The sequence below is a fragment of the Engystomops pustulosus genome, chromosome 7 (genome assembly GCF_040894005.1).
Source record: "Engystomops pustulosus chromosome 7, aEngPut4.maternal, whole genome shotgun sequence".
Classification (NCBI taxonomy): Eukaryota; Metazoa; Chordata; class Amphibia; order Anura; family Leptodactylidae; genus Engystomops; species Engystomops pustulosus.
Genome location: NC_092417.1, coordinates 40616928 through 40630148, shown reverse-complemented (window position 1 = coordinate 40630148; position 13221 = coordinate 40616928). Strand labels below are relative to the sequence as shown.

Sequence of the window (13221 nt, the reverse complement as noted above, 5' to 3'; positions counted from 1 at the left end):
ATGGCAAACATGGAAACGGGCATGGACCGGCTAGAGACAGCTCGGGACCCTAGAAGCGATGGAGGAGGTGAGTACAGGTTCTTTTTTTTAAAAATTCCCTCCCCAGCCCAGAATTTTATTAACAATTGGATAACCCCTAAGTCACAGCAAAACCCAGCCTAAAAACTTAAACTGAAGAACAGCGACCCTCAAAAACTGATCAGATTCACAACTTATCTTCTATTCCAAGTTCCTTGAACTTTTTTTGTTATTATTAGTATTTCTTTTGTTATCTTTTGTTTTTCCATAATATATATATATATTTTATGTTTATTTTTAAATTGCTGAGCTGTGAGCATAGAGAACACTTGCATGCGTTGCTTTGATGGCATGGGTATTCACGTCTTCTACTTATTATTCACGTCAGGTAGCCTCCGGATTGTTCATTACGCTTCCATGTAATTGTATTAGCATATTCAATTTGTAGCAAGTAGTTCAGTAGTTAAAATGAAATATAGTGTTTTTTTATTGACCCACAGAACCCACAGGTTAACTCCTTGGAGCCTTCGTTTAGTTAGTTGTTCTCCTGACTGCTGTGTCAGGTGGCAGTATAAAGGGCACGTTACATAAGCCTTTATAAAAGTTTCTTCTAATAATATCCTCAGTTACGATTCGAAAAAAGTTCATTCGTTTTTCAAAAACAGAAAATGTTTGTTTTGCTGTCGATGTTTATAAGGAAAACAAAGCAGAAAAGAGAATCCTAGCAACTCTCCAACAGTAGCCGCTTGTTCCAGGGCTCAGCAGCACAAATAAGACCAAGTCCAAGACCCAGATTGAATAAAAGGAACTTACTGATCCTTAAGAGTAATCCTTTATTCCAGCATGTGGAGAACAGCCTGGCAGATACATTTCCTAGGACAAGAGCAACAAGCTGTTCTACTCTGCGCGTGTTTCTCCTTCGACCTGGCAATCGTCAGCCTGAGAGGAACATTCACATTAGCCTGTTGTATTATAATCAATAGAAATGGGTGATTTAGGACCATAATTTACAGTAATAGGAACACAGGTAGACAAACTGCTGGAGCTATAGAGTAAGTTTCTACCTTACCCTAAGTGCTTTATTTATATCAGTGCTGGCCAATACTTCTCTATCCTTTCCTATGTGATCATGCTGATTATTCCATTTAACTGAAAGCGGTATGGAGCAGATTAATATGTATTTTCTGTATATCAGTTTATGAGAGACATCTCAGCATCTAGTCTCTCCAGCTACAGTTGACCTGAGACAACATAAATTAGAACTGTGTAGTGGTAACAAGTCTGCCTGATATATAGTACCTCTATTAAAGATGCTTCTGAGCAAGAATTTTTTTGGAATAGGAATTTAATGCTTTGATTGATTTACACTAATTCTTAAAGAGAACCCGTCAGCAGAAATCGACCTAATAAACTACTACCAGCGTGTTGTGAAGCAGCTTTACAGATCAGGTTTCTTTCATGGTCCAACATGGTGGGAACATCTAGAAAATCCACATTAAAGTGATATGTAAATTGGTTGTATAAAGTCATGGAGGTAGAGAGTTCAGCACTGAAGTCAAGCTCTCCCCACCTTAAAATGGCCCCATCACTCTAACTGAAAGCCCAGTGTCCAGGGATATCACTAACCATGACTCATAAAGCCTGGTTCATGATGACAATCACAGCAGAGAGGATGTTCTGAGGTGTAGAGAGCTTGACTTCAGTGCAAAACGCTCCTCTTCCATGACTTTATAACTAATTTACATTTTACTTCAGAGTTGATTTTTTTTGAGCCACTATGTTGGACTATGCAAGAAACATGATTTGGATGGTGTTAACCTGCTTGACAAGATTCTGATTGTGGTTTATTTGGTCAGTTGCTGCTGACAGGTTCCCTTTAAATAAAACAAAAACCTCAATTATGCTCTAGATTAGGCCCTTACCAAGATACTGGTGCCAAAATATGGGTTTCTTACAACATTGATCTATTAGCACGAGCCCTTATTTATACAAAACTCTGTACTTGTAATAGAAACCAGAAATATAGACATGACCTTTAAAAGAGATTCATGGTTTTGATCTCAACTTATCAGATTTCTGGTATTGTGCAGACAAGATGAATAGTCTTTTTCCTGACATATTTATTACTTTCTGGATACTATTTTACATTCAGTCTGATAAAAAATACTCGTCTGTTATGTGGAAAATCGGCAGTCGTCCAAAAGGTCAGTGTGACATGTGCCAAGTGACACAACGCCAAGAGAAGGACACAAATAAGGAGAGATACGAAAAGATTAACAGGAAGTTGTGGTGGAGAAGCAGAAGTGTACGAGTCACTGCAGTACCTAAACATGTGAACCGGTGGTGTAATCTGTTGAAATCCTATGTAAGAGTCTTAAAAATTATACATGTAAGGTAATTTTTTGTTGTGTTCTTCTCTTGCAGGACGTATCTAGAAGAGGAGTTGGCAAAGGCCAGAGGAAAACCCAAGCTCCGGAAGGACATGTATAAGAAGATGATCGAGGTGGATCCTCATGCACCTACAGAGGAAGAGAGTGCTCAGCAAGGAGTCACCAAACCTCGATACATGCAGTGGAGAGAGACAATCAGCTCAACATCTACTTTAGGCTTTAGGATTGAGGGTATTAAAGTGAGTGTAAACATTGTAAAGTTTGGATTAGCATTTGTAGTAGATAATGGGACTGTAAAAATTTGACTGAGCAAGAGATGGTATAAAATAAAACACAATGGAGGGGAAATTATCATGGCTTGTACAGCAAACCTGATGTACAAGTCGTGAAAAAGTCACAATTCCTGTCATGATCCTGTGCTGCCTGTCTGGACCCTCCACTATGTCCCTGACTCTGATCCTGTGCCGACTGTCTGAACCCTCCGCTATGTCCCTGACTCTGATATTGAGCCGCCTGTCTCGACATCCTGCCTGTTCCCGACCACGATCTTGCCTTACGACTTTGTACTACGCCTTGGCCGCCACTGCAGACAAAGTCGTGCTTGTGGAGCGCCCTGGTGGTACCACGGCGCAGCAAGTCCAACCCGTTTTGGGGCGTGCTCTGCTGAAAACCGGATACCACTTAGACTCCGTTCCCAGGTGTCTGCTTACATCATCGTCCACGGTGGTACACTGGGTCCACAGCCTGACAATCTGCCATCAAAATCAAGCATGACAAATGAGGGACACTCTTTCATAAATACAGAAACCTCCTTCCTTCCAAAATCAATGTATTAAATTATACTAATGAGCCCCTCCCACCATGTGAAGATTAGCCCAGTCATGTGCCAGTCATGGTAAATCACCCCCAATAACCATTACCCAACTATCAGATGTCCACTGCATTTCTGCTGGACCCTGCCAGTCCTGGAGCACTGATGTCACATATAGTCACATCAGTGCTGCAGCCAATAATCCGCCTCAGCAGTCATATGCACGCATGGAGTCATATGCACGCAAGGATCGCCAATGAATGATGTATGTAAATGCTAGCTAATCAGAATGGTGGCACCAGAGCAACAAGGGGTTAATGGTTGAGCAATGTTATTGTTTTATTTTATACCATATTATGCTGAAAGTGATGACACTAGATAGAAGCAATATTTTAATTATTTCTAAGGCCCTTTTGCACAGACAGCATATCTACGAATGTTCCTTCCTAGTTCTTGTGCGTAGCATAGGGGATCGTGGGAGGTCTGACTGCCAGGACTTTCCATGATTTCACATTTATTAGAAGAGCATTTCTATTAAAGGAACACTCCAGTCACAGCTGATTCATTAAATCTTACCTTGTGCAGGGCCTGAATATAGGAGCAGGACTCTAGGTTCTAGTAAGGTTCTAGGAATACAATAAAAATGAGTCCGGCTCCTCCCTCCAGGCCCGGAACCATGCGTCATTCACTGAATCAATTTTGGAATATTCCTTTAAGCACATAGTTGTTGACCGGCCACTATTACAGGTAATTAGATGGACCATTTTGTATCCGTTGCCTCAGTTTTCATAGTTTTGTATACTGAGCAAAGAGGATTATTTAATCCACACTCTCTTCATTTTCCAGAAAGGGGATGGGACGTGCAGCACAAACTTCAAGACCACAAAAACCCGGGACCAAGTCCACAAAGCCTTCCTTGGATTTATTGATGGAAACATGATGATCTTGGTATGTAGAGGTGAAAATATTGCTGAAGTAAATACCTGTCCATAGCGAAGGACTAACCACTAGAATGGGAGTAAACCAGTTCCTCTAGAGTAGACCAAGCCGGCACGTTCCGTTTGTACTGTTGCCCCATGTTTGTGGTGATGAGTGTCCCAGAACGTGGACCTCTACCGATCTAACATGTGTGATGTAGACAGGTGGTACATCAGCTGAGATACCACTTTAATAATTAGAAATATTAGTCATAGAACAAGTAAAATTTAGATATTTTTACCATGGAGTCATTTTTGACCTGTGTGCTGGTTTGCATCATTTATTTCTTATTATTTCCTGTAGAAGAAGTATCTGATGAGACTACAGGAAATCAGACCGGTCGTGGAGTCCTCAGAGTTCTTCAGACATCATGAGGTGAGTGGATTATTTACTGTCTTGGTAATGGTTTGCACTTAGGCACTAAAAATTTTTATTAAACCCAATGTATCTAGTCTAAAGTTTAAATCTAGTCTAAAGTTTAGATATTATAGACTAGTAGGTAGAGCAAAGGAAACACACAATAGTTAAAGTGACCCTTTGTGGCAATTACAGCTGTCCAGTCTGAGAGCTGAATATAATGGAGAGAAGATGGGCAATGTGGTAAAGTAATTCATTTGATTTCTGAACGGACTCTTATGAGAGACAGTAAGGGTCCTGATAACCCCACCCACATACAGTGATTGATGCTCTTTTGTATGGACAGTCCGATTTGGTGACATTACTTGGTTATAATCCAGGTAGCTGAATTTGCCAACAGCTACCATGCCAGACCTGAAGGACCATCAGAGCTTCTACATAAGCTTCACAAAACCAGCGATTAAACTAATCAGATCCAATATCTTCCCTTACAGGAATATAATTTTTTATCTATAAACTTGCCCCACACAATAAGGGGTGCACCAGTCATGAGGAGAGTCGAGCCTCTTGCCTCAGGCAGTGCCACTTGCTATATAGCAGAAACTGACACTTAAACTAGTGTCTCTTAACCCTCACTGTCATTTTTAGATATGGCATGGAGAACCCACTTAACCTGATATATTACTAGTGGATGTCGTGTCGTTCTATAGCTCACCTCAGGCAGCAGAGAGTTTAGGTTCACCCCTGCCCACAGTCTATTCCTGAGTGACAGACATCTACAAAATTGTCAGGAATAATAATACTGTACAACCAAATTTTTAAGGTGGACATAATGTTGACAAAAGTTCTTTTTGAGATTCTTTATTTTTCTTCTTTTCCATGAAGTATTAGCTTGTAATATTTGTAGACCTCCAGCAATAGCTCCATTTGTAGTCTCCAAATACAATCTATTCAATGTGTGACGTCACTTCCATGCCCCTGAGCTTCTCTTTTTGTATTACGCGGATAAATATAGGCTACATCTACAGCCGGTCAAGCTCTTGAAGAGTTGAAGAACGCACCAGGGACATGCATTTGTAGCCCTAAGCACACCTTCTGTTTGTAATACCAGGAACACCTCTCTGCTTTCTTCCAGGTCATCGGAAGCTCCTTGCTGTTTGTACACGACAAGAAAGGGAAGTGCAACATATGGCTTATAGATTTTGGAAAAACAACCCCGCTCCCAGAGGGACAAACTCTGAACCACCGTATTCCCTGGCAAGAAGGGAACCGAGAAGATGGCTACCTTTATGGATTTGACAACCTCATTGAAATCTTATCCAGCATTGCCTCTTGATAAGGATTCCTCCGCGAGCCTCCTGACCACTACATTAGGATTATACCTTTATTTTTTATGCTGTTTACTATGAGAGATGGATTTTATCTACTGGTGATGGAAGTGAAGAAGATTTTATTATAGGAATCACAATGCTTATAATATACAGCCTCTCCATACACACGTTTGGTACGGATTGTTCTGAACCTCATGACTTTCTGGATAATTCTTTACAGTAATTTTTGATTAACTTCTTTCTTTGAAAAAAACACTCTCAAACTCTACATTACTGAATCTTATAAAATTTTGACTTGGGTAGACCTCTCCTGCTCTAATCCCAGTGATCCTCCAGTTCGGACTTTATGTAGAAGGTGGACCCATGTACATAATAACCACGGTGTGCCTGGGAGTTACACTACTGAGTTGGGGGGGATCTCTATGTCATCACATTTTTCCAGTTATTGGAAACACAGAATAGGTGATACGTGACCGATCTGGGGCACTTCCAAACCACAACATTAGGGGCCTTGTGTCCTCTGTTTCAATGGCTCCAAGCTGCTCCATTCTTACCCTATGGACATAGCTTGGAGATTAAAGGTTGCAATCTTGGGAAACCCCTATGCTGATTAATGAAGTTTGGATCTTACTGTGTGATACATAGAGATTTATGTAGGCACAGTCCTTTTTTTTGAATTTTATTTTGCATAGTGGCTGAACTGAGTCACTGCAGCTTAGGTCTTATGTAAGGGAATAGGAGCTGATCTACAGTAACCTGGTCTGACCACTGCACAGAGAACGGAGCTGTCTGTTTCCTGTTCCATTGATATTGAGAACCTATTGGATGTGTTATTGACATCTTTGCCATTAAATAGTATTGTATGTGCAGTATAACTAATCATTCTGACTCATGGAGGGCAAATGATGACCCCATGGACTGTACAGAGATGCAATGTACAATACATCACAGGCGAATCAATTTTATCTTCTATGTGTGAGCATAATCAGCACAAAGCGATATGGGTGCCACACCCGTGACGCATTGCACTGATCCGTACACTGGGAAAAGGTAGGACATGTCCTATCTTTCCCCGTGTGCACGGCTGTGCATCTCTGTGGAGAGGGGAGAGGTCACCCTTCCTCCTCTCCAGCACGCCGCATGTATGGGACAGACATACGTTCGTGTAAATGCGGCCTGAAAGGGGTTTCCCATTATTGATATTTATAGATATCCAAGTAAGCAGCCTGATACATTGTATACAACAATGAGGACCTGTAATTGTTTCCCTATTTCCCATGGACAAATTTTCAGCCTCCTCTAAATCTGGGGGAAGCAAGTCACTGAATGCAATGTGCAGCCATTATTTGGATCTTATCCCCCTCCTCCTCCCTTGGATTGACCACCACCGGATCAAATCATTGACCACTATATCATGGATAGAACTTTTCTTTCATCTTTTATTTGACCATGAAACCTATGTATTGAATGCCGACACTGTTGTGATATATTTAACACTATGATGTTAGTCTTTAGATACAAGAAGCATTGTAATATAATTTCTATCATATCTGCCTTTGTTTTTACCATATTTCAGTGTATACTGTATCAGATACAAGGATTTGTGCTAATCGCATATACTTAGTTGCCAAACCATTCTTCTTATCAGGTAGGTGCCAGTTGTGCTTCATATACCCATTCCCTAACAGAAACAGGGAAATATGCAAATACATTGCCTCATAGCTACCATGTAAGAAACACTAATACACTACATTATGGTTAGTGTAGAGCATGGGGGGTGATGTACAACAGGACCGTTCTCTCAGGCTGCATTCACCTAATATCTTTGACCTCTGTTGTAAGAATACATCAGGCAGATTCCCAATACAATTGAAACAGAGGGTTGAGAAGTATCTCACTGTATGCGCAAACAGTGAGATACGTCATTCTGATCCTCCCCCCTGAAAGAGGGAGGCATGAACATGGCAGCAGCCAGTGATTGGCTGCTTCTTATGTTTCTGATATGGACAGTTACATCATTTGGGCCTTCTTGAGCATAGGTTCAGCAGAGGCCAGGGATGGTTGCAATATGTTGCACCCGCCACCTCGGCTGAGCGTACACATTCGGTCAGCAGGAAGGAGCTGTATGGAAAGACATAGCTTGCTGCATCTATCCATTCTGTGTTTTGCACAGTATACAACTTATACTGTGCAAATGGATGCAAGAAGGATGCCCCCACCTTCCAGTATATGTCTATGGATACGCTCAGCGTATTTATAAGGAGCTTTCCTGGTACATTTGCTGAGTGTATACATAGGGGGTGATGTTAATGTAGCTTTAGGGGTTTGTAATATTCTTGTCACGCAACGCCTCCTTCAGGCCCTGCACTAAAGATAAAGGGCCACATTTATCAAAAACAGTGCAAACTGCACTACGCGTGCGTGGTGTGCCAGATTCAGGATTTGTGACTCCCATTCTTCATGAATCTGGCCCCCTGCACTGCTCCGACAGAGTGCACTGACTCTTTTTTTGGTGCAGCTTAACATAGAGGGGCACATTTACTAAGGGTCTGAACGCCACATTTTCGTCGGGTTTCACGATTTTATTCAGTTCTGCCCTGAATTGCCCCGGGTTTTTGGCGCACGCAATCAGATTGTGTCGCATTGGCACCGGCTTGCATGCAACACAAATCAGGGGCGTGGACATCGGACAACACGACTGATTCGGACAAACTGCAGAATTTAAAAAGCAAATTGTGTCACAAGATCAGCACTTACATGCACCAGGAAGAAGAAGGTGAACTCTGGCGGACCTCAGCGGGGAAGCGACACATGCAGGACATCGGGCGCACAATCTTAGTGAATCGCAGCAGACCCGAATCCTCGTCGGACAACGCACAGCGGGGATCGCGACGGGACGGGTGAGTAAATGTGCCCCAGAGTGTGCAATACTCTTCTGTCGGACTCTGCATGATAAATGTGGCGCACAGTTTGGAACGCCCCTCTCGGTGCAGAATTTTGTGTCCCAGCGGGTAGAACTATTTACGATAGGATAGATCGTAAATAGTTATTAAAGGAGGTGGAACCCCCCTTTAATGACTTTGACTTTACATTATTTGCAGTATTTAAAATCTTTACTGACATTTTCATAATTATCACATAATATACTACTGAGTATCACATAGACATGAGGATGATCCTGCAGATGGATGAATATGTAAGATGACATTGACATTTACAGGATGAAGTTGTCACTGGAGGTAGCCGGCAGCATATCTTCATGATCTGTCCTTGTGGAGGCCATAGACTTACCATGAGACCGCAAACGATAGGGCCTCTCCTATTCTTGACCTAGTTACTTGGGGTCACAGTAGGGTGAGGGGCACTCACCCGTCCATATCTGATGGCCCGCAAGCAAGGGCACACGGCTCATTGTTTGCGGCCTGCAAAGTGTACATGGTCTTCTACATGTGGCCTAAGACCGATTTAATGTCACCAACTTACCAAATGCAAAGATTAATATATGCATCAGATTATCCAGAACCAGAATATGTGCCTTACTGTTAGTTGGATCCCTAGGATACATTAGATGTGTATTATGAACAGTATATTGTAATACAGGATGGCTTTTTAGCGCCCAAGTCTTAAAAAATTGGGGAGGGGGGGGGGTAATCATTAATTTTTATGTCATATATCTTAAAGGAGATGTATAATTTTGTTATTAAAAAAAGGCTCTGATTTGACTTTAAATTGAGCTTTTAGCCCTATAGCCTTTACTATGCAGAACACAAGTGCTTTCGCTTTTATAAAATAGTTTCCTTTAGTTAATTAGTAGTTTCCTCAGATAGGGGAAGATTTATCATGGCATGAATCTTTAAAGTCAGTTGCACTGGGTAATGGTTGGCGCCAAATATAGTAAACATTACACCCGGTTACTTGAAGGGGTTGTCCACTTTAAAGAAAATCTACCATGTCATTTGATTCATTATGAAGCCAACATACCTTGAGAATGCTGCAGCTACACTGATGCAGAAACATATCTTGTTTAATGCCTGAGCTGAGTGGTTTTGCTGAAAAAACAATTATAGCATTCAGATTATTGGGGGACATGTATCACTGCTATTGCTTCCTTTTTTTTTTTTGTGCAACTTTTTGTGCAACTTTTTGCAGTTTGTGACATTTTAGGAGCAGAATCAAGCAGCCTACTAAAATTATCTACCTGTAGGATTTAATGCAGTGTTGCCGGATTTATCTTTGTAGCCCAGATGTTTGTTCAACTTGTGAGACTTTTGGGCTTGGAATTGTCCCATTCTTGCACCAAATAAGTCACCAAACAGAGCATGCTAGACCCAGACTTACTTTTGGTAGATTACTATTTGGGACTAAAAAGTCACACACCACAAAAAGTTGCAAAAGTGATATTAAACGGGCAACTCATCACATACATCACAAAGGGAAAAAACTTAAGATACATTGCAATGACTTGAAAAAGTGGAAGCCGAAAAACTATGATACATGTGCCCCAATGAGTCTCTGTTGCTCCTTTGCCTGGTTCCGCACTTCTCTTCTTATACTGCTGAGGAGAATGATGTAATCACTGACAGGCAGAAGTAATCAATTTCTGCACCATCCCCCAGCTGCTGTGTCTGAGTGATCCAGCTCAAGTTGATTAGTCCTGTCTAGACAGTCCAGACAGCTGTAATGTGTTTATGTACTGCAAGAAACATGCAATCCAGCTAAATCACTCAACTCAGCGATTAAACAAGATATGCTGCTGCATCAGTGTAGCTACAAGGTATGTTTGGATCTTAATGCATGTAATAAAATGGTAGATTTCCTTTCAACAAATTCCAGTAAATAATTGATATTGTTTGTGTATGGAAAAATTATTAAATTTTCCACTACAATTTCTGTATCAATTCTTCATGGTTTTCTAGATCTCTGCTTGCTGTCATTCAACAGAAAGCTTCATCGTTTACTTCCTTTCAACAAACAACAGTCCATGGTCATGTGATGTCACACAGGTGCAAGTTTTAACACACCGTGTAATCAAAGCTGTGTGTTATAACCATAGCCATGCACTTGTGTAATATCACATGAGTGAGAAATTGATATAGAAAGTATATTCGAAAATGTAATAAGTTTTCATCAAACAATATTATTTGCTGCATTGTGCGTAAAGTGGACAGTCCCTTTAAGTAGGAGAGTGGCATGGTATTTGTGACTTATTAAAACAGTTGTATTGGATGGGCTCTTCTCCCCGCCAGGATCTCCCTATTTTACTTCCACTTTTCAAAAGCAAAATCAGCAGTGTACATTTTTAGTAACTTTGGTGCCTCAATTATTTTCAAAAGCACCTCATAGAGTACGGGAGTCTAGTGGTTGCTACTGGAGCCATGCTACCTAGATTCTAATCTGGTCAACAGCAATGTCTGTATGGGTTTTGGTTTGACTTACTCTGGGTATTCTTGTCTCCTCCCATACATCAAAGACATACAGGGGGGAGTGTATTAAGACAGCGTATACTCCTCATGCTGGAGCACAAAACACCGGAAGTACTGAGGTTCTGTCCTATTAATAATACCGGTCCTGCCTGGTGTGACCTGCGCTCATATTCTGTGCCTTGCCAGTATCCTCTAAAAAAAGGGCATCAGGGAGAAAAAGTCACATTTCCAGGACATGTGCCAGGAAATGTAAATTTTAACTTCTATGCCAGTTTCCAGTTTGGCGTAGAAGCAGTGAAATAGTCGCAAATTCTTGCACACAATTATAATAGGGACTACGCCATCATTAGCAGCGACGGCAGAGTGGGCAGACACGTTCCTGCCCCCCCCCCCCCGTGCCTCTGTAATTTTAAAAAATCTGCCAAATTTAGTTTTCACGTTTTTACATACAACTATGCCAGGTTGGACCTGGCGTACTTTACTGCGTTGGCCGCACCACCCGACGGATACATCAAGAAACCTAAGCCTCTTGATGTATTTGGAGGGACACGGGGGGGGGGGGGGGGAGCTCATGGCCTTTATCATACCCTGATAAATGCTCGTGCTATGATAAATTTAACCCTTTGTGCCTATTTGGAAAATTTTGGAACTGTATAATCAAAAGAGAAAAAAAGATATTTGCTTCAGTAAAGGTCAGAATGTGCAAGTACAATCATTTCATCCACACGTAGAGATAGCGACAAACTCAGAATTGTCCGGCCGTTCTAGTTGTGTCTGGAATGACTTCCCCCCCAGTTTATGGTTTGGGATTGCACTGTGATAACCTGTAAAATGTTATGTAATATACTTTCTATTTTTTTGTGAACAGATGGGTCGAAGCAATTTTGCAATTTTTTTTTTTTTCGAAAATGACAACTGAGATGTAAAAAGAAAAGGAGCAATGCTAATTCATTGTCCAAGAGAACATTTATTTTACTACAAGGATTTGTTGGTAGATACAAAGATTTTGGGACAATATTGAGATGTGCACCTTATATGTAGAATCCTCTCCTATGGATTCAGAACACTAAGCGGCAGCAATGGTCTCACCCCCTGTAGTAACTGCGGTTACATATATTGTATATTGTTCACAACCTATTTCTTGTACATGTAGAAATAAATTACCAACAAGTTTCAGCATAAAACAGTGAATTGATTTATTGAAGCCACTCGACTGCTATGATGGTACATTTTATAACTACTGCATAAGGAACACAGGAGGCCACTAAGACATTAGACCTGCCGTATTCTGAGCGGATGCTGCTCGTAAACTAGGTCTAGTCGGCCAGAAACTGTGTGAGAAACAGATTTTGACCTGTTACATTTCTGGTCAGATAATGTCTACTTCCATAATGATGGACATAGTCCTAATAAAGTTCTCTTGTCTATGTAGGTTGGCTTCCCCAGCACACAGAAAAGTTTCTCTTGCACTTAAAGTAAGTAGTTTAAATGATTTCAAACTCCATCCTGATAAACCAGGGACCTACTCATAGATCCAGGCAGAGTGACTGTGGCAATCTCCTTATATTTGTTATCCATGGTCCTTCATTCTAAAATCAACTTTTGCTAGTGCAGCAGAAGTGCTTTGTGGAGCACCTCCAGGATCTGGCTCCACAGGTTGTTACACTGTCTCACCCTCTGCACTTCTGCCTCCCTTTGCCTGATGCAATCTCATGGTAGCAGGGGGTTTAGCACACAGTGGCAGAGGGAAGGTGCTCCTGCACAGTGTAACATCCTGTTTAGCTAGAACAAGGAGGGGCTGACACACTCCAGAGCCATCCTAACTCATTAGCATAATTTTAACAGTTGATTTTAGAAGAAGGCCATGGATAACAAATATAAGTAGATTACCTGGATCTATGAATATTTATCAT

General features: G+C 41.3%; 1 protein-coding gene across 1 annotated transcript in view; it reads left to right on the top strand.

Moving 5' to 3' along the window:
* ITPKA (inositol-trisphosphate 3-kinase A) overlaps positions 1-7431 on the top strand; it is a 61728-nt gene extending 54297 nt beyond the window's left edge. The window contains exons 4-7 of the mRNA XM_072115566.1: positions 2443-2647; positions 4066-4167; positions 4501-4572; positions 5690-7431. Of these exons, the coding sequence (XP_071971667.1) occupies positions 2443-2647; positions 4066-4167; positions 4501-4572; positions 5690-5890 (580 nt within the window). The 3' untranslated portion in view covers positions 5891-7431. The remainder of the gene's footprint in view (positions 1-2442; positions 2648-4065; positions 4168-4500; positions 4573-5689) is intronic.
* Positions 7432-13221: the final 5790 nt, after the last annotated feature.